Source organism: Lontra canadensis, unplaced genomic scaffold (assembly GCF_010015895.1).
Source record: "Lontra canadensis isolate GAN:19392208 unplaced genomic scaffold, GSC_riverotter_1.0 scaffold5, whole genome shotgun sequence".
Lineage (NCBI taxonomy): Eukaryota > Metazoa > Chordata > Mammalia > Carnivora > Mustelidae > Lontra > Lontra canadensis.
In genome coordinates this window covers 5,244,177-5,269,438 of record NW_022630999.1, presented here as the reverse complement: position 1 = coordinate 5,269,438, position 25,262 = coordinate 5,244,177, and the positions used below count along the sequence as shown (strand labels likewise).

General features: G+C 33.2%; 1 protein-coding gene across 12 annotated transcripts in view; it reads left to right on the top strand.

Annotated features, from left to right (window-relative positions):
• The window catches only part of RICTOR (RPTOR independent companion of MTOR complex 2), a 127,836-nt gene that overhangs the window by 67,113 nt on the left and 35,461 nt on the right, over window positions 1–25,262 (top strand). For 8 of the 12 annotated variants that reach the window (XM_032851365.1, XM_032851366.1, XM_032851360.1 and 5 more), the window contains 13 exons: window positions 3,963–4,089; window positions 7,062–7,231; window positions 12,092–12,159; window positions 15,523–15,590; window positions 16,820–16,902; window positions 18,029–18,116; window positions 18,865–18,955; window positions 19,065–19,131; window positions 19,277–19,357; window positions 21,401–21,501; window positions 23,510–23,675; window positions 23,984–24,085; window positions 24,203–24,249. In XM_032851365.1, coding sequence (XP_032707256.1) covers window positions 3,963–4,089; window positions 7,062–7,231; window positions 12,092–12,159; window positions 15,523–15,590; window positions 16,820–16,902; window positions 18,029–18,116; window positions 18,865–18,955; window positions 19,065–19,131; window positions 19,277–19,357; window positions 21,401–21,501; window positions 23,510–23,675; window positions 23,984–24,085; window positions 24,203–24,249 — 1,259 coding nt within the window. Of the gene's footprint in view, window positions 1–527; window positions 560–3,962; window positions 4,090–7,061; window positions 7,232–10,516; window positions 10,662–12,091; window positions 12,160–15,522; window positions 15,591–16,819; window positions 16,903–18,028; window positions 18,117–18,864; window positions 18,956–19,064; window positions 19,132–19,276; window positions 19,358–21,400; window positions 21,502–23,509; window positions 23,676–23,983; window positions 24,086–24,202; window positions 24,250–25,262 lie in introns of those variants that run through there. The other 4 variants (XM_032851359.1, XM_032851367.1, XM_032851368.1 and 1 more) reach the window with 4 other exon arrangements.

Genomic DNA, 25,262 nt, shown 5'->3' with positions numbered 1-25,262 from the left:
CTTTATATTAAAATTAAACATTAAACATTTTTGTTAAAATTATATGAGGTGAATAGGCCTGTTAGAGTTAAGCATAAATATTTTGTGTAATTATTCTGTGTGATTGGGTACAGCTAGGACAATATTTTTTTTTTTTTAAGATTATTTATTTATTTATTTATTTGACAGACAGAGATCACAAGTAGGCAGAGCAACAGGCAGAGAGAGAGGGGGAAGCAGGCTCCCTGCTGAGCAGAGAGCCCGATGTGGGGCTCGATCCCAGGACCCTGGGATCATGACCTGAGCTGAAGGCAGAGGCTTAACCCACTGAGCCACCCAGGCGCCCCAGCTAGGACAATATTTTTTAATAAAATATTCACTGTAAGGAATAGAGTTGTTCCCCCACCCCATCCCGCTCCCATTATCTGGAGTTTCAGTTACCTTAGGTCAACCGTGGTGTTCCTTCTGCCATATGGTTAGAAGGTCTGTAGTAGACTAATGTTACGTCACAATACTTACATCTTCACCTCACTCATCCCATCACATAGGAATTTTATCATCTCACATCACCACAAGAAGGGTGAATACAGTACAATAATCTATTTTGAGAGAGATAGAGACCCTATTCATAGAAATTTTATTATATTACAGTTCTATTTTATTGTTATTGTTACTAATCTCTTGCTGTGCCTAATTTATGAGTTAAACTTATTGTAGATATGTATGTACAGTAAAAAAAATAGTATACTTGACTTTTGAACTTCATGGGTCTACTTATGTAAATTTTTTTCTATAAATATAGAACTGTAAATGTATTATCTCTTATGATTTTCTTAACATTTTCTTTAGCTTCCTTTATTGTAAGAACATAGTCTATAAAACATACAGAATATGTGTTAACTGTTTATGTTATCAGTAAGGCTTTCAGTCAACAGTAGACTTTTACTATAGTTTGTATATAGAGTTCAGTACTGTCTGTGGTTTCAGTATCCACTTGGGGGTCTTGAAACATATCCCGCGTGGATAAGATAGTGGGGAAGAACTACTGTATTTCTTCCTTAGTAGACACGTAAATGAAATTACTGCTTTTTTGATGTAGTGATGGAGAAAGAGGATTACTTGTTTCCCACTCTACTTTTCTCTTACTTGTATGCTTGGAGTTAAAACCATTAAAAGAATGTCACAGAGCGTTACAAGCTGGTTTTGGGGTCAAATTTAGGTAGAGTCCGTAGCAGTTTCAATAAGCAGTTCAGACCATTTTACAGGATAGGTCAGAATCTAAATTCTGCATTAGAGCGTGGTAAGGATAACCCATAATGCTTCTATTGAGAGGTTTTCAAGGAATTTTTTGTTGTTAATTAATGTGATACCCTCAGGGCAAAATGCTGAACTAACAGTTAACTTGGTAAGGACAGTTGTGTATGAATTTTTTCATGTTTCATCCTAAGTATCCTGTTTCATCCTAAACATTTATGAGACTTATGCAGTATATGGTTGCTTTAATGTAAAAACATCAAAAATTATTTAAATTATTTAAAAAAATAAAATTTTTAACCCTTCTCTTTACTCCCCTTTGAATTCAGTGCATCCTTCAGAATGGTAGAGTGTTGAATTTGTACATTAACTAGATCTCCTCTTTTTCCCTTTTATTTCAATTGTCCAGCTTGGGGTTAGTAGTAATACCCAGTATAGTATAGTGAGCATAGTAAGGAAGAGGTAAATGGATGAATGGCTTAAAAGAAATTTATAATTCTAATAAGAGTAATATTGAAAATAGATTACAGTATTTCTGTCAGTGGGTAAAGTGTCATATTGAGGCTATGATTTCACTCCTCAAATTTTTTGTTTCTAAGATTTTATTTATTTATTTGACATAGAGAGATCACAAATTGGCAGAGAGGCAGGCAGAGAGAGAGGGGGGGAAGCAGGCTCCCTGCTGAGCAGAGAGCCCGAAGGGGGGTTTGATCCCAGGACCCTGAGATCATGACCTGAGCTGAAGGCAGAGGCTTAACCCACTGAGCCACCCAGGCACCCCTTGTAAAATGTTTTGGCACATTACAATTTAGTTTGTAAACAGCCCAGTAGAAGTAAATAGACCCTTGACAATTTAATAATGCTATTGCAAAAATATTTTCTTCTGTTATCTTCTAAAACACAGATTAATTTGAGGCAGATAACATTTGTGAATCCAAAGACAGGAAAGGAAAATTGCTTATACCTGATGGTAGGATGTAGACTCAGAGGAAGAATTGTGGTGCAGGGTTCCTCCTTGGTTTAGCTAAAAGAAGATAGAATTAAGAGGAAGCATACTTGCTGAATGAATAGTGACCTCTATTGGTTAGAGGAACTATAATTTTTGTAGTATTTTTTTTTAAGATTTTATTTATTTATTTACAGAGAGAGACAGCGAGAGAGGAAACACAAGCAGGGGGAGTGTGAGAGGGAGAAGCAGGGTCCAGAGTGAGCAGGGAGCCCTATGGGGCACTCGATCTCAGGACCCTGGGATCATGACCTGAGCCAAAGGCAGATGCTTAATGATTGAGCCACCCAGACGCTCCTCAGTAGTATTTTTTTAACAACCAAAGCACATATTTCTTTTTTTCAGCAACATTTTGGCAAGAGCTAGTAGAAATTAATGTTAATGTTATAATGGCTAGGTCACGATGGTTTTTTTGTATGCATTTAAAAAGTTTTAAAGTTTTCTATGTAAGTATTAATTTTCTTTATTTTAAAGAAAAGGTAGAAACATTTGTTGCTTTAGGATAACTTTTCCATGAGTAATTAAGGAATATTCATGGGTTTTTCTTCCCTTTTCACCTATCTTCACTTGTCTCATTCATTTGGAAGATTTTTTGTTTCCATGCTCATTTTCTGTGTCTTCGATTTTTTTTTCCCCCCCTTTCTCTCCAGTCCAGAGAATCTCTCCTGGTTTTTCTCTTTCTCTTCTTCTGTATAATTTTCCCACTTTTCAGCTGTTACTACTCTTTATCCCCTTGAAATTCTATTCACTGCCTGCCTAATTTAAGCCATCAATTTTCCTTATATATTATTTCTTTATTCATATAGTAAGAGATTAACATAGCACATATTTTTTTACAGTTGAAGGGGATTCATTTAGGGAATTATTTGCCCTTGATATATAGGTTTATAAATCCAATAACATCTAATACAGATCAATTATCCCTACTCAGAGACCTATGATTTTGGAAATTGTTCACCTACCAGGCTTTGTTTATTAAACAGTCATTAACTACATAATTTGTTTTCTTTCTAATTTCCAAACTGAAGATAATGTTATCTATTTTCACTGTTACAAATATATTATTACCAATTAAACTTTTCATTTAAAGTAAGATTTATCCAAAGTTTTGTCACCAGAAACATACTATTTGCATCATGCTTTTTGAAATATTAAACCTAGATTATGGATTACTAATTTTACCTTTTGGCATAGCAACAAGTGATGGTTAGAGGGAGATTATTAGACATCTGTTGCAGTAAAGTGAGGAAGAATGAGGGCCCAAATTAGAGTTTGCTGGGAGAGAGAATATGGATAGTGAATAAATTGGTAGGACAGGACTTGGTGGCTATATATGGGGAAGACTTAGGAATGGAGTAGTACAGTAGTGTGTTAACAGCTGTTGTTACCACTGACTTCCTGTGTCTAGGTACTGTAAAGTTGTATTAAATATAGTTCCTATTTGAGAGAACTTAGAATCTCAGAAACGTTAAATATTGTCATTTAATTGATTTATAGTCTGAATTATTAGGGGAAAATAGCCAACATTTTCCCATGATTATAATTATTAACATTTATTGCATCAATTAGTAACCCTTAGAAATGTTCTTATGAAGAAGATTAAAACTGATGTCTGGATCTTATAAATGTTCTGTGGTTATAAACACCTTGCTCTGAACAGAATAGGGTTTAAACTTGTGTTATGAAGTAAATAACTTCTTTTTCTGATTCCTCCCTGTTACAGATGATTACTGTGAATGCTTCCTTGTTTCCTAGCTCTGTGGCCAACTCATTAATAGCAGTTGGAAATGACGGACTTCAAGAAAGAGACAGAATGGTCCGAGCATGCATTGCTATTATCTGTGAACTAGGTCAGAATTCTCTTCAAGTCATGAAAATGAAGCATTTTAGGAATATATATATATATATATATATATATATATATATATGAATGTAACATTTTTTAATGTGAACTGGGTCAGATTTTCTCCAAGTAATAAAAATAAAGTGTTTTAGAACAAATATAAGAATATAAGATATGACATTTTAAAATGCCTTTCATACATGAATTCTTAGTTATTGCTACAAAGATATGAAAAATTTAGTTCATAGGAATAAAAGAATTGTCCAGATTCCAGTGTTGAGAATAAAATTGGTTCTCTGACATTAGTTAACCACACTATATTTATTTTGATGTGGGTTAAAAAACAATCTATTATACATTAAAAAAAATCTAAATGCAAAACAAAGAGTGACGTTGGGAAAAACAGAAAAAAATGGATGAGCATTTAACTGATGATTGTAAAGAAAAGGAGTCTTGAGTTATCAAAAGAAATAAACAGATTTCAGCAGCTATAGATTTTGTTAAAAGGAAACAAACAAAAAAACGCTCAGTGCTGGAGCAAACAAAAAATAAATGTTACAAACATGATAGGTGAGTAACTTATTTATATGCAGATCAGTAAGAAAAATAAATAATTCTTGAAGAAACATGACTAATCAACATATTTAAAAAGTTCAACCTCACTTAAAACCAAAAAATACACTTTTAAATGATAAGAGATGATTTTTCCCACCAAAAGTAGAGCTCGTGTAGGTTGCATTCCCTCTTGGTATAATAAAGTTAATAACAAAATCATAAACTAAATTTAAGAGAATCAAACCCTATTATTGAAGATTTAAAACTTCCATTCACAGTATATACTTATTTAAAGACTTACTAAAGTCAGAAAGTTAATCAAGGACATTTTGAAAATAATAAAAATTTGAAATGTCAGTATATGCGATGCTTGGAAAGCTGTATTCAGAGTTAACTTACATAAAACGCTTCTATAATTAAGCAAAAAGCAATGAAAATAAGTGCATGAGCCCAAGAAATAAAAAAAAAGGAAAGAAAATCAGCTTTAAGGTAAGCAGGAGGAAAGCAACAATGAAATTAAGAGTCCTAATTAGAGAACAAGATTGATAATTTAAAATAATCTGTTAGTTGGAGAGAAACATACATGGGTACCCAAAGATTCACTAATGCTTGAAAAACATGGAAGGCAGAGAAACACAGGATGAATATACAAATGAGGAAGAAAGAAATAGGAATTTTTTTAAATTATGAAATAATTTTTATAAATATTTGAAAATCTTATTGAAATGAATGGGTTTTTGGAGGAAATTTTATTTCCAGTTAACTCAAAAAGTAGAAAACATAATAAGATAAAAACCATAGAAGTACTTGATGAAATAATTGCCTTCAAAAAGACTTATTCAGGTAGTTTTGTCTTTAAAAAATTGTTCCAAGGAACAGACTTCTTATATAATGTAAGCTAACTGAAAGTATTAAAATATGGAAACCTACCAGTTTTTTAATGAAACTATCATTTTATGTGCATATACACATAGATATACATATACCCACACCTATACACATATATAAAATAATTAAAATCTTTTTTGTTAACATTCTAGAATATTTCAGATCAGTACTGTATTACTCTTAATGGTAAATCTCTGTAAGTACTATAAACTTTTAATTCATAATTAAATTAGTATTGCTAAAAACTTTCAGCAGGTTAGTAAATTAAAATAATAAAGGATGTTTACGTGTTGTAGATGATGTATCTAGAAAACTCTGAATCAGCTGAAAAACAGAACTTAACTAATTCAAGACAGTAGAAATGTGAAAATACTGATAGATTTATTTTGTGTTTCATGATAAAATTAGTAAATATATTAGAAAAAAATACTATTTCCAGAGTAGAAAAGAAAACTATGTATCACAAAACTTAGTAAGAAATGTATGACTTGTGCCTCTGTTTGGGGGGATACTTTTTACATTTGAATTTGTCAAGTTAATTCTTAATAATGTAGAAATGAGAACATTGGTTGTGTAGTAGAGGGGATACTGATTGAAAAGTGGTATGAGGGAACTTTCTAGGATGATGAAATTTCTGTATCTTGATTGGATATTGGTTATAAGAATATAAAAATTCAAAATTTATTGAACTGTTCTGTTAAAATCTGTGAATTTTACTCTGTGTAATTATACATACCTCAATGTAGAAAAAAAATAGAAACAGCCTAATTCTAAAATAAGGCTAGAATAAATATGAGATATCCAACCATGAGAACATTTTTGAGAAACAATAATGAAGGGAAGGGAAAGGGTTTTGTTTGTTTTTTTTTTTTTATAAAAACTTATTAAGCTAGGTGATTAAGAGAGAAAAATGAAAAGAAATTGAGTTACAGACTATGGTATATAGGGAATTAGTATATCAGAAGAATAAAAATCAGTTTGTGAAGCATGCTAGGATAATTGATTAAACGTTTGGAAAAAGATTGAGTTTATCAGTCTTAAGCAAAGCTCAGTTTCCTGAGATTGAAAGCTGGAATGTTAATCATGAACTCATTTAAAACACATAGATGTATGTGTGGGCATGATCAGAAAAGGCCTGATCTTTGAAGTAAGGGAGGAGTTTCTGAGTTTAAAATCTAAGATTAAAATCCAGTTAAATTGCAAAGCAGATGAAAGATTTGAAATAGATGAAAAGCTAATATATTCCCATTAAATGAACAACTTCTTGCAATTGATAGGAAAGAAAAACCGTTCCAGTAAAATATGGACAAAGAATATAAAAAAGCAATTCAGAGACATTAAAAAAAAATCAGGGTTTTGGGAAGAGTATATTCAGTGACACTTATTAGATACATATTTATTCATTATTAAATGTCTTTGACTAGAAAGTTTTTCAAGTCAGAAAGGAAGTTGTTTCACCATAAAATTCCAGATTTCTGATTACTTTTTATTATATATCCACTACATACTTTATTAAGTTTTTCTTTTTTATTTTAGCACTTCAGAATCCAGAGGTGGTGGCCCTTCGAGGTGGACTAAACACCATCCTGAAAAATGTGATCGACTGTCAATTAAGTCGAATAAATGAGGCCCTAATTACTACAATTTTGCACCTCCTTAATCATCCAAAGACCCGACAATATGTGCGAGCTGATGTAGAGTTGGAGGTAGGAACTTTAATATCCTTTTCTAGTTTTATAATATGACTTTAAATACATACGTACTCTTGCTTTGAAATTTTTAAAGTTAATAGATGCAGCACTAAGTTAATTACCAAACATAAATTAAGACTGACTTTTCCTCAGCAGTATTTTATAGTTCATTCCATGTGGACTGATTTGGAAATACTATTCTCAAGAATATTTCATCAATATATAAAGTGAAGTTTATTTTTTTATTATCTGTGAAAACTTTATTAAGCCAATTATAGCACAAGTAAAGTTGCATATACATTTACCTGCTTATTTAAGAGAACGTTTCTTTTTAAGAACTTTAGTATGTTAACTGTGTGAATAGCTCCTTCTAATTATACACTATTTATTTATTAACCCATGCTGAAATTCTTTGAACTTAGAGGTACTTGTTAGCAACTAATGACCATATATACTTGAAAGAAAAAGAATACGAATCTTTTCTTTTTAAAATATAGTGCAATTTAATTTTTTTAGTATTTCAGTGTTTTTTTTGCAGTTAGTCTAAAATAATAAGACTGCTTTGTACTCTTTTTTATAATAAAGTGTGTAGTGGAGGTTGGAACAGAATTACTGCAAACTGATCTTATAGTTTATCTGTGTGAATGCACTACATTGTTGTCCATTGTAGATACCATTCAGAGTAAGATTAAACTAAGGATTTGTTTATATTTGGGTAAGAAATTATGCAACGTATAAAAGATAAATTGTTCTCTAGCATGTTTTTCTAAATCATTATATGGAATTTGTCTTCAGTCTTACAGTTCTGGTTTTATTAAGGCCAGTAGAAGTATTTGAGATTATAAAAGTGACAGCTTTTATCATTAACTAATAAATAAGTAAAATTTTCTTCTCAATAAGTGATTTCAAATACATTCATTATTCATGGAAGTCCATTGGGAATAAACTAGCATTTTTGATGTTTTATAGTATGTTTAGCCTGAATTTTTTTTAATCAGGTAGAACTAGAATTTTAGGATTGGTGAGATGATTATAATAAAGGCCTGTTTTTTTATTCCTATGTAATTATAAAACAAATTAGCCAAGCCTTTATTAAATTAAAAAAAAAAAACCTCAAAAGAATATGGTAGACATTTAAGTACAGGAGTGTCTTTGCTTATGTATCTATTTCTTTAAAACCACAAATGTTTGTTCTTTACTCCTCTAATAAGATTTCCCCAAAATAGCATAGTGATTTAGAGCATAGACTTTGGACTATACAGATCTGGTTTTGACTTTTTTGCTCCTGTAATCTACTAGCTTTATGACTTGGACAAGTTATGAGCCTCTCTTTTTTTTTCTTAGGTAAAAGGAAGGTCATGGTTTTCATTTTAAAGAATTATTGTGAACAATAAATACTGTCATAATAATAGTAGTTGTAATAACACCAGCTAACACTCATGTAATGCTTATAATGAGTTCGTATTTCCAGGTACTTTACATATATTAATTCTAATCTGCATAAAATTCTGATCTTTGTACTTCAGTACCTAGCACATAGTAAATATTCAACAAATACTGTTTACCTTAGATATCATTCTTCATCATCAACTTTAATATCATCATCTCACTAAGAGAATATTATCCTCATTTTTATTAATTATATTTTACAAAATTTGATTCTAAATTGATACTTTGATTTCCATTTCTCCATACAAAGGAACTATTTTCAGTGCTGCTGTCTCTGTTGTTAGGCTCAGGTCTGTCTTCCTCTTAAAAATCCCTTTTTAAATTTATTCTCGCTTTAATTTCTGCTATCTGTGATATGTTTTGACCTCAGACAGAAAAATGTGTGGATTTAATATAATGTATATAATGTATATAATATAGACAGTCTATAAGGGTTGTAAATCAATTGTAATTTTTTATAGTAATTTTTAAAAACTTTATCTTTTAAAGTTACACTTCAGAGTAGAATAAATTCGATCACTCATAGCATCTGCTATGGAAACTACAAAACTGGAATAATTATGAAAGTCATATATTTAAAGCAGCATAGAGCTATGAAAGCAGTAAGAGCCAGAAAGAGTGGAATTTGTGAGAGGGAAGATTCTTTGAGTTGCCCTGAAGATCTACAGATGCTTTTCTGGTTGGGTAGCTAAAGATTTAAGTTCAAAACTTAAGAAATACGTAGAAAAGATTCCCAGTCTTTATTGCTAAGGAGAAAAATATTTGCTAAGTTCTCTATTGAAAATCCTGGAAGACCATACTTGAGGAACGAGGGAAAACCAAAGGTATCCTCAGTCTTCTCAAAATTACAGTGTAGTCTCAATTTAACACAGTTGGTGATAAAGATAAGGTGATCAGCCCCCCACCTTACTCTACCTAACAGAGGAAAGGATAAACCATTTCTGATGGAGGTAACATCATTTGGAATATTCACAGTGTCTGACATTCACTTACTAATTTGATTGAATGTCAATCAACAGTCATGCAAAAAGATACGACCATTTGACTAAACACCCAAAAGAAAAACATTCTACAGAACCATACCCACAGGTGATCCAGATAGTGCAGTTAGAGGGAAAGAGTTTAAAACAACCATGGATGTTATTTTAAAACAACACCCAGGATGGGTGACGGTTAAGGGTCCGACTCTTGGTTTTGGCTCAGGTCATGATCTCAGGGTTGTGAGATCCAGCCTCACAGCACAGCGCCTGCTTAAGACTATCTCACTCTCTCTGCTTCTCCCATTCCGTGCTCACTCTCACGTTCTCTTTTTTGCTGTCTCTCAAAGCAGTCTTAAAAATAAATAAAACAACCATGTGTAATTTGTTCAGGAAAATTAAGAAAAAAGGAAGAAAATGATGAAATAATGGTGAATTTGAACAGATAATTGAAATACATAAATGATTTCAGTGGAAGTTGTAGTACTGAAAAATACTTGAAATTCTGAACTCAATGAAAAATGCATTTTGGACAAGAAGATATTAGTAAACTAGAGGAAAAGTCAATAAAAATATCCAGGGTAAAGCATAGAGAGGAAAAAGAAAGAAATGAATAGAACACACAGAAGTGATAAGATATAATTTTGTCTTTGGAGAAGAAAGAGAAAATGGGCAGAAGCAAATATCCAAAGAGACAATGGCCAGGACTTCTGTTTCTGAAACTGATGAAGCTTTATGCTCACAAAGCTCACAAAACTCCGAATAAGATAATACAAAGAAAACATGTAGGCACATCATGGTAAGATTGTTGAAAACCAAGATAAATAAAAATCTTGAAAACAGCTTAAGGGGAAGGAAAAAAAAAAAAAAAAAAAACATGTTACTTTCAAAGGAACATGTCTGATAGCTGATTCCCAACAGAACTCTTGAAAACTAGAAGACAGTCAAATGGCATCTTTAGAGCACCGAAAGGAGAATATGCCAGCCTAACCCAAAGAAAATTTCTTTCAAAAACAAAGGTAAAATAAAAGATTTTTTGAGACTAAAAATAAGAGAAGACCAAATAGAATGTAAAGAAACACTACTCTTTCTTGGATTCTCTGTCGCTGTCAATTAGCACATTGTGCATGAGCCCTCTTGAAACAGGTCCTCCAGCTCCAGTCAAGGCTTCAGGTGACTGTAGCCTGACCAGTATTTTGACTGCAATCTTAATGAGGACCCCAAACCATAACTGCATAGCTAAGCCTGTCATAGACGGCTGTCTCCCAGGAACCATATGAGATAATAAATATTTATTGTTGCTTAAAAAATGACACACACGGGGCACCTGGGTGGCTCAGTGGGTTAAAGCGTCTGCCTTCGGCTCAGGTCATGGTCTCAGGGTCCTGGGATCGAGCCCTGCATCAGGCTCTCTGCTCGGCGGGGAGCCTCCTTCCTCCTCTCTCTCCGCCTGCCTCTCTGCCTATTTGTGATCTCTCTCTCTCTCTGTCAAACAAATAAATAGATTACAAAAAAAAAAATGACACACACAGAGAATAAAAGAGTAAAGGGAGTCCTCAAGGGGAAAATGATCTAAGACAAATGAAGAAATTTAGGAAGAAAAGAGTAGTGACAGAAAAGGCATATGTATGACTAAATATAAAAGAATACTGATTGTTGAAAGCAATTTTAATAATGTCTTATGTATTTTAAGTTATATTTAACATTAAAAGTTAGACCACAGTAATGCAGTAGGCCTGGTGAGAGAGTTGATAAATGAGATATAGTGGTTAAAAGTTTAAAATAAGTGACTTTAGCAAGATTGCTAAATACAAGGATAATACACCAAATAACTTGGATTTTTTTTATACTAGTACCCAAAAGAGGGTGTAATAGACCACTTAATAATGTTCAAAAATAAGCAAAACTAAGTCATGGTTTTAAAAGTCAGGATAATAATTTTGGGTTAGGTGGTGACTGAATTTAGGAATAAGGAGGCTTTAAGGATTCTAATGTCGTCTTCATTTGGTGCTAGTTAGAGGGATGGACTTAGTTTGAGAAAATACACCAAACCTTAGATTCATGGGTTGTGCATCGAAATTTAATTGGTACATTAAAAATACTCAAATTGGGCACCTAGGTGGCTCAGTCTAGTCTGCCTTCTGCTCAGGCCATGATCCCAGGGTCCTGGGATTGAGGCCACATCTGGCTCCCTGCAGGGAGCCTGCTTCTCCATCTCCCATTGCTCTTCCCCCTGCTCATGCTCTCTTGCTCTGTCAGATAAATAACATCTTAAAATAAAATTAAAAATCACGCATACATTCCTTAATGATGAGTTTGAAGAATCAAGTTTCTCAAAAAGCATACCCAATAAAGATACAGAGAAGTGAAATTAATTTTAGCTTGTTACAGGAAGGATGTGTTTTATAATAAACACTAAATTTTGTCTTCTTTTTTTTTTTTTTATTAGCGAATTTTAGCACCCTATACTGATTTTCACTACAGACACAGTCCAGATACAGCTGAAGGACAACTCAAGTAAGTACCATTTGTTTCTAGTAATTTATAAGGTAGTGTGTATGTTGCTGTTAAAGCTTTTAGGTTTGTCTGATTGCATGTAGAATTAGAGCAATGAGAGTTTAAGTAAATTTCCTCAATGAGAGCTTAAGGAAATTTTCACTAATAGGAAATTTATGTTGTGGTTCTCATAATTCGTTGAGGTTTAAAAAATTAAAAAGTTATGAGAAATTTAAAGACCCCGAATTTCTTATTTAAAATAATGTAAGATAGATTGCAATAAAAACCTAGATCTTTAATTATTTTTCTATTGTACGTATTTTTAGCATAATTATATTAGGAGACTTAAGAGAATGAAACAACAGGGAATAGAATGAAGAGCCGCCTTAACAAACGGACTGAGCAGAAAGATACTCTGTAGAATTTTGAAAGTAAGGTTAATGGCAAAGTGAAAGGAGATTAAAGGTTGTTTTCTATGAATGAGGTAGGGTAATTTTCAACATCATTTTGGAGAGAAAAGCCCATGTTTGTGAGGTATTTTGGGATAACTATAAGTTGATTTAGAGATCAGTGTATTACCATATTATCTGTAAAGATTTTGCAGATGGTGCGATGATAATAAATGTGATATGAAGTGTTTTTCTAGTAGGATTATTGAATGACAGACATAAGCACTTACTTAATAGATAGAATATAACTTAAAATTCTTAAGTTTTAGAATATTGTGAAATGGGATATTTTTATTGTTTTTCATTTTTCATTGTTTTTCATTTTTATGGAAGATAGTGAGTGGTTTTATGTCTTTAATTACTTCTATAACTATGGACTGATCACACCCTAATATTTCATGACCTGAGCTAAGAAATCAAAATAGATGTTCTTTGTTTAAGACTTCTCAAATCTTCCTCCTGCTGAGTTGTGAATTGGGATTCTTAGGCTCCTCTCCTGGCTTTTCCTGATGACATTTAATATTCTCCTTATTGATGGCAGAAATGCACTTTCCACTGTTAACTGACAAATTACTATGAATGTAGCAGCTTAAATAAATCAATTTATTAGCTCACAGTTCAGTAGGTCAGAAGAGGTCAGTCAGATAAGAGCTGGCATAGCTTTTATCTGGAAGTTCTGATGAAAAATCCGTTTCCAAGCTCATTCACGTTGTTGGCAGAATTTACTTCCTTGCTTTTGTAAAACTGAGATCTCTGTTTCCTTGCTGTCAGCTGGGGCCTACTCTCAGTTTCCAGAGGCTACCCTTGTTCTTTGGCACTTGGCTCCCTCTGTCTTCAAACAGAGCAGAAATTCCTGGAATCCTTTGCTTTGAATCTCTCTTTCTCTTCTGCCATTAGCTAGTGAAAGCTCCAGTTAGATCAAGCCTACCAGATTATCTCCCTGTCTTTTAAGATCTGCCAGGCTGTATAAGGTTAAATTAGTCACAGTCATAGCAATGATACCATATTCACAGGATCCAGGCATAGGGCGTGGAATCTTGAGGGCATGGTAGACATTTTCAGAATTCTGCCTACCGGGATGAGTGAGAGATGAGCCTGGCTGTTTTTTAGAGTTGGAGGGATAAGGTACATTCTACCAAAATCCTTTCTTACCTTTTTGGTTCTGTGCTTTACTTTGATTTAGTTCCTGGACTATGGGTGGTTTCCGGAGCATTGGTACATTATGGCCAGGGAACAAGGGAAAATGGAGTGATTTTTTTTTTTTTAATATTACAAATTTATTGAGTAGGTTAGAGATGGATTACTAGGCAGTCACTGTAGGTATGTCATTAACATTTTCTTTTCTTTTGAAGAGAGAGCAAGTGTGAGCAGGTGGGAGGGGCAGAAGGAGAGAGAAAGACTGAGAATCTTAAGCAGGCTCCTCGCTCGCTCAACCTGAATCCTGATGCGGAGCTCCATCTCATGACCCTAGATCATGACCTGAGCCTAAATCAAGAGTTGGATGCTTAATTGACTGAGTCACCCAGGCACTCCTGTCACTAACATTTTTTTTTAAGATGTATTCATTTATTTGAGAGAGTACAAGCTGGGGGAAAGGGGGAGGGAGAGGGAGAAGCAGACTCCCCACTGAGCTGGGAGCCCTACATGGGGCTCTGTCCCAGGACCTGGAGATTATGATTCAAACCGAAGGCAGATGCCCAACCATCCGAGCCACCCAGGTGCCCCTGTCACTAACATCTTTACAAGAAGGAGCTGTGAAAACTTTATTCCATAATTGTCCAATTTTCATTTCTTCCACCACCCTATCTTCTCATTTTAGTTTCTGTTACATTCTCATGTATTTGATGCTGCAGAGCTTAGTGTGGCTCGTTTGTGTATCTTTTTTAAGTGTTTCATTTCTCTTTCGCAGACTGCTCACTGTTCTTTAACTTGATTTTCTTTTTTTTTTTTTAAATCCAACCCCTCTATTTTTTCTTTCCCAGTTCTCAGATTTCTGTATTCTCAAAACTGTTAAGGACCTTAGGGAAGACAAAAAGCACCAAAAAAAACCACAGACAGTTGGGAAAATAGAGGTGGTTGACATGGCATAAATAGTGGAAGATTGCTATTAAGTATTGAAACCGGCCATAAGTCATATGTGGAAAATATTTAATGAATATAATAGTTCTGTTGCTTGATTAATGGTCAAAACTATTGCATAAGAAAACAGTATGATACTTGAATACTCAATTAGAAGAAAATAGCTGTGATATTAATAATATCTAGTTATTTCATATCAGTGAGTATATGGGTTGTTGAGCTTGCATGTTAGAAATGCTAAAATAGAAAAGTAAAGAAATGCTGAAATAAGTTTGGGGCAAGAATTTTCAAGTGAAGAGAATACATGTGGTAGGGCATCTGGTTGGCTTAGTGAGAAGAGAATGTGACTCTTGATCTTGAGGTCATGAGTTCGAGCCCTACATTGGGTGTAGAGATTACATACATACATATATGTACTTAAATAACAAACTTTTAAAAAAAAGAAAACATGGTAAAAGTAAGAGGTAATTTTCTTTACTAAGGGGTAGCCTTTTGACAGGGATGCTTATTAAATAAATAGGGTGGTGCTGTCTGTAGTGCTCAATTAGAGGTATTAATGAGGTATCTAAGAATAATTTTCAGGAAGAGCAGGAAAAGTAGAACCAAATTGAAAAGTGGAATTTATAACTTACTTTAAACTATGTTGGGAGTTTTAAATTGGGGGGGTGGTCAATATATAATTGGGTAATTTTCTTTGAGGTAGATCTGACCTTTTTTTTTTTTAAACATGTTTTATTTCCTGTGTAAATATTTAAATGTTAACTAATGATAGTTTTTTTTCCTGATATAGTAGAGGGAAATCTCACTTTTTATTTTAACATTTAATTTTTTGCGCCCTGCACCCACCTTCTCTCAGAGAAGACAGAGAAGCGAGGTTTCTAGCCAGTAAAATGGGAATCATAGCAACATTCCGGTCATGGGCAGGTAAGTTACTTGTGCTGCTTAATAAGAAAAACTTGATTCATTTTTTCAAATGTTAAATTACTATTGCAGCATCTAATTTAAATGTTAACCTGGTCTTAACTTTGTATGTTATTATTAGGGATTTGTACAAAATTACTAAAATTGACTATTTGTAAGTCTGTGTGCTAATGATTACCCGGTTGATTAAAAAGTCTTGTTGTGGACATGAGCTTTCCATTTGCCTTAGGTAAATACCCAAATGGAATTGCTGAGTCACAAGGTGGATATATGTTTAGTTTTATAAGAAACTGCCAGACTTTTTCTCAAAAATACTTAAACTATTTTATACTCCTACATCACATTGTACAAGTTCCAGTTGCTTGCATCCTTTCCAGCATTTCACATTGTCTTACATTTTAGCCATACTAGTGGATGTGTCATGGTATCTAATTGTGAATGTTACTTAGATTTCCATAGTGACTAATGATACTAATATTTTGTATGAGTTTATTGGCTATTCACTTCCTTTGTGACATACTAATGTGCTTTAAATTGTTTGACTTAATTCTCCCACTTAAAATGTCAATCTATACAGATTTTTGAATTCTGCCAATTATAGTTTTTTTGTGCATTCAATAGATTTTAAAATTATACTTTTTTTTTGTTTTTAAGATTTTATTTATTTGACAGAGATCACAAGTAGGCAGAGAGACAGGCAGAGAGAGAAGGCGGGGAAGCAGGCTCCTTGCTGAGCAGAGAGCCCGACGCAGGGCTCCATCCCAGGACCCAGAGATCATGACCTGAGCTGAAGGCAGAGGCTTAACCCACTAAGCAACCCAGGCGCCCCTAGAATTATGCTTTTAAAAGACAAATGCCAAGCAAATTTTTTTCATTTCACTTTAGGTTAAGGAAGTATTAGGTAAGAGACAGAACATTGTTCTACTCTCTCTAGTATTCTGACTCTGGGACTCACTCATCAGCAAACAGGAGGAGTACTAGGCAGTCAGATTGATGAACTTTTTTGAGTATGCAACAAATATTTAAATTTAAATGATAAGATAAAATTTAAATGATAAAATTATTGATAATCTCTAGTCAGTAGGGAAATGTTACTTATGATAACCAAATAGTAGCATAATTTTGAAGTTATCTGGAAAAATATCACAGATTTTATATTATGAATACATTGCTCTATGTATTTTTTGAAATTTAAATCAGTGATTTTTTTTTTTCTTTTTTATCCTCTTTAGGTATTATTAATTTGTGTAAACCTGGAAACTCTGGGATCCAGTCTCTAATTGGAGTACTTTGTATACCAAATATGGAAATAAGGGTAGGCAAAAGTTACTCTTACTATTTCATTCCCAGACTTTTAATAGAGGAAATTAATTATAAAAAAACTTATTTCAGGTGTTGCTTTTTCCTCATGAATTGTTCGTCTGTATAATAGAGCATTGAAAAAAATACTTGAATAAAGTTGAACCCTGAGGCTAATGCAAATAATTTGAAATAGTGATGTTGTTAGGAACTATGACTGAATTAAAAACTGGATTAAAAATACAAAATTAATTATGCTTTATTCATTTAGAAATGCAGACAGAGGAGGGCATTCTCATTGTAAAAGGTTCAAGCCATACAGAAATATATTTAGTAAAAAGTAAATACAGTATTTATGCATTTTATGCCTTCTAACTTATGTTTTTATAAAATGAATGGTGGTTTTCATAAAAATTGGATCGTTAATATTTATATGCTTATTTATTAGTTATATTCCTAAATTATTAGTGCATTGTAATTTATACCAAACAGCTAAAAGAAATTGAAATTGGAGGGGAAAATATGAACTCTTTGGTGATTCTTCCTTTTCTACTTAAATGTTTTTAATTGTGCTCAAAAGAATAAAATTTGCCTTTTTCTTGTTTTTCTTTATATGAGCCAAACCTGGAGTTGAAAAACATTAGAAGATGTTAGCTAGGGGTTCCCTGCTTAAAATGTGAACTGAGAAGCCGTTAGACCATGGAAATGGAAGGATATGATTTTAGATGGAAAGATCTATAAGCAGGGAACTAAAGGGTGGGGCCAGTTCACATGATGGCTTGCTTTGCAGGTGGTGAAAGAACATGGTTTTTGGAGTTTGGCCCACTGAGATTTGAATCCTTATTTTAGTCTTTATAGTTCCGTGACCTTGGGCAAATTACATTTAAATCTATTTTTTCCATATGTACTACAATGGGGATAATAAAAGATTAATTGAAAAGATTAAGTCATGTATGTAGTAAGCACATCATAGTTATTTCTTCTCTAGTATAGACCTAAGATGGCAGTATTCTAAAATAAGGAGTTCTCTATCTGTTTTTTTCTCTGTGAATAGGACATTTAAAACATCTGTTTTAAATTTTTAAATTTAAATGAAGATCCTTCCATAAAAGTAAATGAACTGTATTTATTTGCACTTGCAGCGAGGTCTGCTTGAAGTGCTCTATGATATATTTCGTCTTCCTCTACCTGTTGTGACTGAAGAATTCATAGAAGCATTGCTCAGTGTAGGTAAGTATTGAAGTCCATTTGTATCTGTTCATATACTGTGATTTTTAAAATGGTTTATCTAATACACAGAGTCCCTCAAAGGCAAAATACTGAACTAAATATTGAATACCATTTTCTTACTGCATCATCATAGCATAATAAATTAATATAAAAATAAAACCTTAAATAAATTTCAAAAAATATGAAATGTTAATTTCTTTACCATCACCCTAGATATTGCAAATGAGCAGTGAAATTCATAGAAAAATGAACAAAGAAAGAAAGATCAGAGATAAGAAAATGATGTAGTTCTCAAATTAGATTATTTAATCCTTGCTATAGTTGTGTTTTACCCAAATGACTCCGAAGTCCCAAAATGAAAGAAGTTTAGATCTGTGTATATCAATAAATCATTTATTTGCTGTATGCCTTTTCATTTATTTTTTTTTTAACATTTTTTAAAGATTTAGTTATGTATTTCAGTGGGCAGGGGCAGCAGAGAAGGAGAGAATGTCCAGCAGACTCCTTGCTAAGCCCAGAGCCCCATGTGGGGCTCATTCCCACAACCCCTAGATCATGACCTGAGCCAAAATCGAGAGTTGGATTAAACCAACTGAGCCACCTAGGTGCCCCTCAGTCTGTTTTTTTAACCAATTTTGTTTTTTTAACCATTTTACAGCATTCTTTATAGCCTGACTAGCCAATGGTTAACTGATGTGTTTTAGTGATTTCTCACTTTCTTGTAACTACCTAATTTTAACTATTTTAGATCCAGGCAGATTCCAAGACAGTTGGAGGCTTTCAGATGGCTTTGTAGCAGCTGAGGCAAAAACTATTCTTCCTCATCGAGCCAGATCCAGGTAGAATTTAGGGAAATAGTTCAAATTTATTATAATTACTGTTTTTTTGGTAAATGATATAATATACTGAGCAGTTTTTAAACTGTTTCTGTGCTATGTTTATTTCTAGGCCAGACCTTATGGATAATTATTTGGCACTGATACTCTCTGCGTTCATTCGTAATGGGCTTCTAGAGGTAAGACTTACAAACCTTATTTTATTCTATTTTATTTTTAAATTTTCTCTGACAGAGTTCTTTCAGAGCAATAAGCATATGTGATGCTTAAATGTGTTCCTATGTACTGTTCTGCAACAGTAATATTTTCCTTATATTTTCAAAGGGTTTGGTTGAAGTGATAACAAACAGCGATGACCATATCTCAGTTAGAGCTACCATCCTTTTAGGAGAGCTTTTACATATGGTAAGTTGAACAACTTCTGATTATGTTTCATACCATTAATGTTTTAATTTATAAAATAATGTTACTTTGTAGTATCTCAAAAAGTAAGTTTGCTTTTTTTGAGTGTTTGTCTTTATGGTGCGAAGAACCCTTGATGCCTTGTATCTATCTATACATACGTGTGTGTGCGTGTGTATGTGTGTGTGTGTGTATGTGTGTATAATGTGTATATATAGTATAGGCTAGTTTTATAAATGGAACATGTAAAAATAAAAAGTACTGAATATTGATTTTTATACCCACTTTTGATGTTAACATTTTGAGTCTTATAAATCTTAATGTATCTCAAAAAGATTTGTTGCCTAATAAGCAAGAAATTATAAAACTAGATATTACTTCAGTCAGGCAGCAGTGGAATTGATGTAGCAATTAGTGCCTGAATTTTAGAAAACTGAAAAAAATTCTAAGTATAATTCCTTTGTTTGAAAACATTCTCTGCAAACTTGTGAGTTGAGGCTTAGAAGGTGAGTTTTTTGTGTTTTTTTGTTTGTTTGTTTGTTTGGGGAGTGGTTTGCCTTGATTATGACGTCAGTAACTTCTGGAAACAAGGCGCTTAGGAAGTGATCCAACCATTCTCTACTCCCAGCAAATCAAGCAATGGGAGAACTGATTGTTTGCAAGATAGAATTCCTATTTCTAGGTCACCTGTTTGTTAATAGAATACTAAATAAAAACCATTTTAACTGGTTAAGGAAGAAGTAACCTTGTAGCAGATCTTTTAAAATTACGTTATGATCGTCTCATATTGGCAAAGTACTTTTTTGTTTTTGTTGTTTCAGTCCTCCCCACCTCTAGTATTTTGTTTTGTTTTTTTCCACATCATAGCTGGGTTCTGTGAGTGAGGTAAAGAGAATTAAACAGAGTTTAATGATAACTATTTTATTTACCAACGAATTGTTTAGCCACATGCTCTGTTCTCCTTCAGTCCATCCATGGAAGAATAAGTAATTCTGCAGGTTTTCAGATCTGATTTTTTTGTTTCTTCAGATTTTATTTACTTGTTAGAGAAAGAGAGCACAAGCAGGGAGAGCAGCAGGCAGAGGGAGAAGCAGGCTCTGCTGAGCAAGGAGCCCAGTGCAGAACTCGATCCGAGGACCCTTTATGACCTGAACCAAAGGCAGACGCTTGACTGACTGAGCCACCCAGGCATCCCTTCAGATCTGCTTTTTATTTTTTTAATTGATTAAATTTTTTAAAGATTTTTATTTATTTGTCAGAGAGAGCATGCATGCACACAAGCACAAGCAGAGAGAGAAGCAGGCAGAGGGAGAAGCAGGCTCCCCGCCAAGCAAGGAGCCCGATGCCGGACTCATCCCAGGACCCTGGGATTACCACCTGAGCTGAATGCAGATGCTTAACCGACTGAACCACCCAGGCGTCCCTTTTATTTTAGTTCTTAATATATCATTTCCTGTAAGATTATCAATATTTAGAATTACTTGTTCTTTATGAAGGAATCTTTTTTATAAATTTCATTTTTTCCTTCCTCCATGACCAGAATTCTAGATTCCCTTGAAATAAAAAAGCTGTTCATTTTGAATATAGTGGTATTAGTTCATTGCTTGTTATGCTTACATTTTCTGGCTTCCACATTTGATTAATTTGCTTATCTTCACTGGTGGAAAGCAGATTGTCTGGTGAGTTTTGTTTGGAAAGCAGGATTAATGTAACATTAATAGCACTGGATCTAAGTTTTGATATGTAATCCTTTCAGATCATTTAAGAATTGAGTTTAATTGTAACTAAATTCATTTTAAGTTACCACTTAATGTTATAATAAAGGATCTATAAAATTCAGAGTTTTATTAATGTTGTATGAGTCTGTATCTTCATTCAGTCTCATCCTTACTGAAAGTAGATAAGATAAATTATAAATAAGTATGTATTGGAAAGTGAATCATTAAGTTCATTTCATGAGTAAAAGCTTTATTTTATCTGTGGATAATCTATTATATAAAATATTCATATTTGTCACCTCCTAAAAAATAGTGTTTCATTTTTTAGGCAAATACAATACTTCCTCATTCACATAGCCATCATTTGCACTGCCTGCCAACCCTAATGAATATGGCTGCATCTTTTGATATTCCCAAGGAAAAGAGACTGTAAGTATCAGAGCTCTAGCAAAGACTGTGCCTGGTATATTTAATACCCATTTAGATGACCTTCTCTTCTTTTTAAAATTCTGTATCTATGTATATGTGTAGAGTTTGCTTGGAAATGCTTTTTGTGGGGGGAGGGGTGGAATTCTTTTGGGATGCCTTCCAGATGAGAGGAAAATTGATAGTATTATTTAATGTAGCCTACAAAGTATTATAGCTTAGTAAAATAAAATCAAATTTTTCTAGCATGTTTCTGGACCAGGACATAAACTCTACCACATCGTTAAAAGTGGTGTTTGAGAATTTTTTGGACTATTTTATGTTTTGAGTAGCAACTCGGGCTCTTTAATGTCTAAAGTACTTAATAAAGCACAAAGAATAGCAATGTATTCATTTGTATGTGTGGTTAAAAATTTTGGAATTTAGTAACCCATACTATAGGCACTGAAGTAAGCTAAACTTTTAAATCTGAAAGAGATACTGCAAACAATTTATAAATGAAAGTGTGCTAATACAGCCGTAGGTCTGCTGGAATTTCAGTGCTAATAATAAAATATAATTTAAAGGGTAAAGATGGAGAAGCTTGATTAGAAAGTGCTAGTAGGAATCTTTTTCATTTGGTTAAGATTATGTCTAAGCCAGGAGTCTGACTTCCTTCTGTCCTTCCTTCCTTCCTTCCTTTCTTTTTTTTTTCTTTAATTCTACCTATTATTAGAAAAATCTATATATTTAGACTTTTTTGTAGTATTAAGTGAAATATCGTTCATTAGCAGTTCAGAACTGTGAATTTTATTGACAGTTAACACAATTCTTAAAAGTTTAGTTAGCTTTATTAATTCAGAAGTACATATGTGGGCCTCACTATAAATAAATAACATTCTTTTAATTTTATCTCTGCCAGTGAATTTATTAAATTTATTATTTAATAAAATTAAATAAATTTATTATTTAATAGAATGAATAGAATGAACTTGTATTATAAACTGAGAGTTAACTAGGGATTATCTCGGTTTTAACTCTAGGCTTCCATAAGTAATGGTAGCTTTCAGGGCTTTTTTTTTTTTTTTTTAAGTTTATTTATTCAAGCAATCTATCTCTGTATTTAGTGTGGGGCTCAAACTGATAAACCCAAGATCAAGAGCTGAATGCCCTACTGACTGAGCCAGCCAGAAGCCCCTTTCAGTTTCATGATGGATAGTAGTTTCATGATGGAAGAATGTGTTTCCCAAAGCCTGGTAGAGCTAACCTCTCTAGGTCAGATTATGGCCATGAATTTCAGGGTTCATCAGGAATTCAAATTACCTTCAAAATTTCAGTAATAATAGTCTTATAACAGGTTTTTTTGTTTGTTTGTAGCTCAGCAAGCTTTCTTTACCTTCAATAGTTCCCAATCTGAGCACATCTCAAGGTTTTAAAATTTTAAATCTGATTTGTTTTTACCAGAAGTTCTGGAGTTGAGACTTGATTGCTACCAGATTCTTGAAAACTGTGCTTTTATGAGCCACAAACAAGGAATTAAAAATGATGTTTAGAAGGATACCATTAACAGTTGCAGATCAGTGTGGGAAAATAGAGACCATACAAACTGATACTGGAATCATCAGTTATCCACACGATGGGGGGAAATGAAATATTCCAGCCTTTTACCATAAGCAAAAATTCCTTTCAGGTGGATTAAGGATTTAAATGTGAAAAGCAAATTTTAAACTTCTCTAAGAAAAGAGAGAAAACTGGGTTCCTTTTAGGAGTTCTTAAAACCAGTATACAAAAAGTGCCCACAACCACAGAAGAAAAGATTAATAAATACATATTTAGTTGGGTCTACGTAGTGTTTCTTCATACAAATCAGCAGTGTTCTTGATTTTTTTCTTTGTGGTTCAAATTTGATTAAATAATTTACTTTTTAGTAACAATCTCTAGCCTTGAATTTAAATATTTTACTAATTTACCAAAGTGATCTCTAAAATTATGCTAGCTTTGCTACAGAATTAATTCATTTTTTTTTAATTAGGCGAGCCAGTGCAGCCTTGAACTGTTTAAAACGCTTCCATGAAATGAAGAAACGAGGACCTAAACCTTACAGCCTTCATTTAGATCACATTATTCAGAAAGCAATAGCAACCCACCAGAAACGGGATCAGTATCTCCGAGTTCAGAAAGATATATTTGTTCTTAAGGTACTGACGTGAAATGTCGCAGTTTTTGACTTAGTTTCTTAATTTTTAACTGATGGATTTTAATATGCATATACTTGCTTAAGTTAGCAGTTTTACTCATGCTTATGGAATTTCAAATGGCTTTCTAGTTTTATAATGACTAGGCTGTTTAGAGCTATGTTTTTATAACTTTTTAAAGTTAAAAAGCCTTGATAATTCATCCTTAAATGAAATTTAAATTGAAATTGAATTTTAAAAATTTGAACTTCGTTTTCTGAATGTGAAGATAATTTGCCTTAATTTTCCTTATTACTTTCTGATGATGTTAGGATACAGAGGAAGCCCTTCTAATGAACCTTAGAGATAGCCAAGTCCTTCAACATAAAGAGAATCTTGAATGGAATTGGAATCTTATAGGGACCATTCTTAAGGTAGGACAGACTACTTCTTGGTTATGGCTTCATTGTATTATTCATTGTAATTCATCATAAATTATATTTTGGGAATTGATAAATACATATATGATATAACATGTTGTGTTTTTCTAGTGGCCAAATGTAAATCTAAGAAACTATAAAGATGAACAGTTGCACAGGTATGTAACAACTGTTTTGCATTTAAATTGAAAGAACTTATATTTGAATTATATTATACCTGATACCCATGAAAAGTAATAATTGGTGTTTTAAAGATACATACAGGAGCACCTGGGTGGCTCAGTGGGTTAAAGCCTCTACCTTCAGCTCAGGTCATGATCTCAGGGTCCTGGGATCGATCCCCACATCGGGCTCTCTTCTTAGCAGGGAGCCTGCTTCCCCTGCCCTCTCTCTCTGCCTGCCTCTCTGCCTACTTGTGATCTCTGTCTGTCAAATAAATAAATTTTAAAAGTCTTAAAAAAAAAAAAGGACACATACATACATTTTAATAGTCGGTATTCAGTAGGTACATGTATACATTTTTGTGTATACTCTAACAACCCAAAAGCATCAGCTAATTCTTTTTCTAGTATTTATATTCTGGTTTTACTTTTGGAACATATGAAGTACTTAAGATGAAAGTTTCTCAAATGGGGGTAATTTCAACAATGTTGTAATCTTAGCCCTAAGGCATGAGGATGACATAATAAGGACATCGTGTTACCCTCCTAAAATGATGGCCATTTTTACTATTCTGCCTCTACTTGCATTTGCATCTGACTTTGGAGGGTTAGCCATTTGTCCTCCTCTTTACATTCATTCCCCTTAACCAAGTTAATGTTTTCCACACCTTTCATAAAACATACTAATGTTCATGGCATACACAGTACTTCAAGCTACTGTGCTGTTCCCTAGTAACCCCTTGCATTTTTTACTCATTCTGAGTGAGGTTAGACTAATCCACTACCATTAATGGTCTCATTCGATAGAGAGCCTTTACTTCATGTTTCTGAAAAATTTATGTCCTTAATTTTCTTATTTGGTTATATTCATCTACTCATGATATTTAACTTAATATCTATATTCAGTTTATACAAAACATATATAAACTTAGAATAAAGAAGCTTAGCCTCAACTTTCCATACTGGTTGAAAACAGGGATTAAGTCTCTTTCAGCTTTGTTTCTCCACAT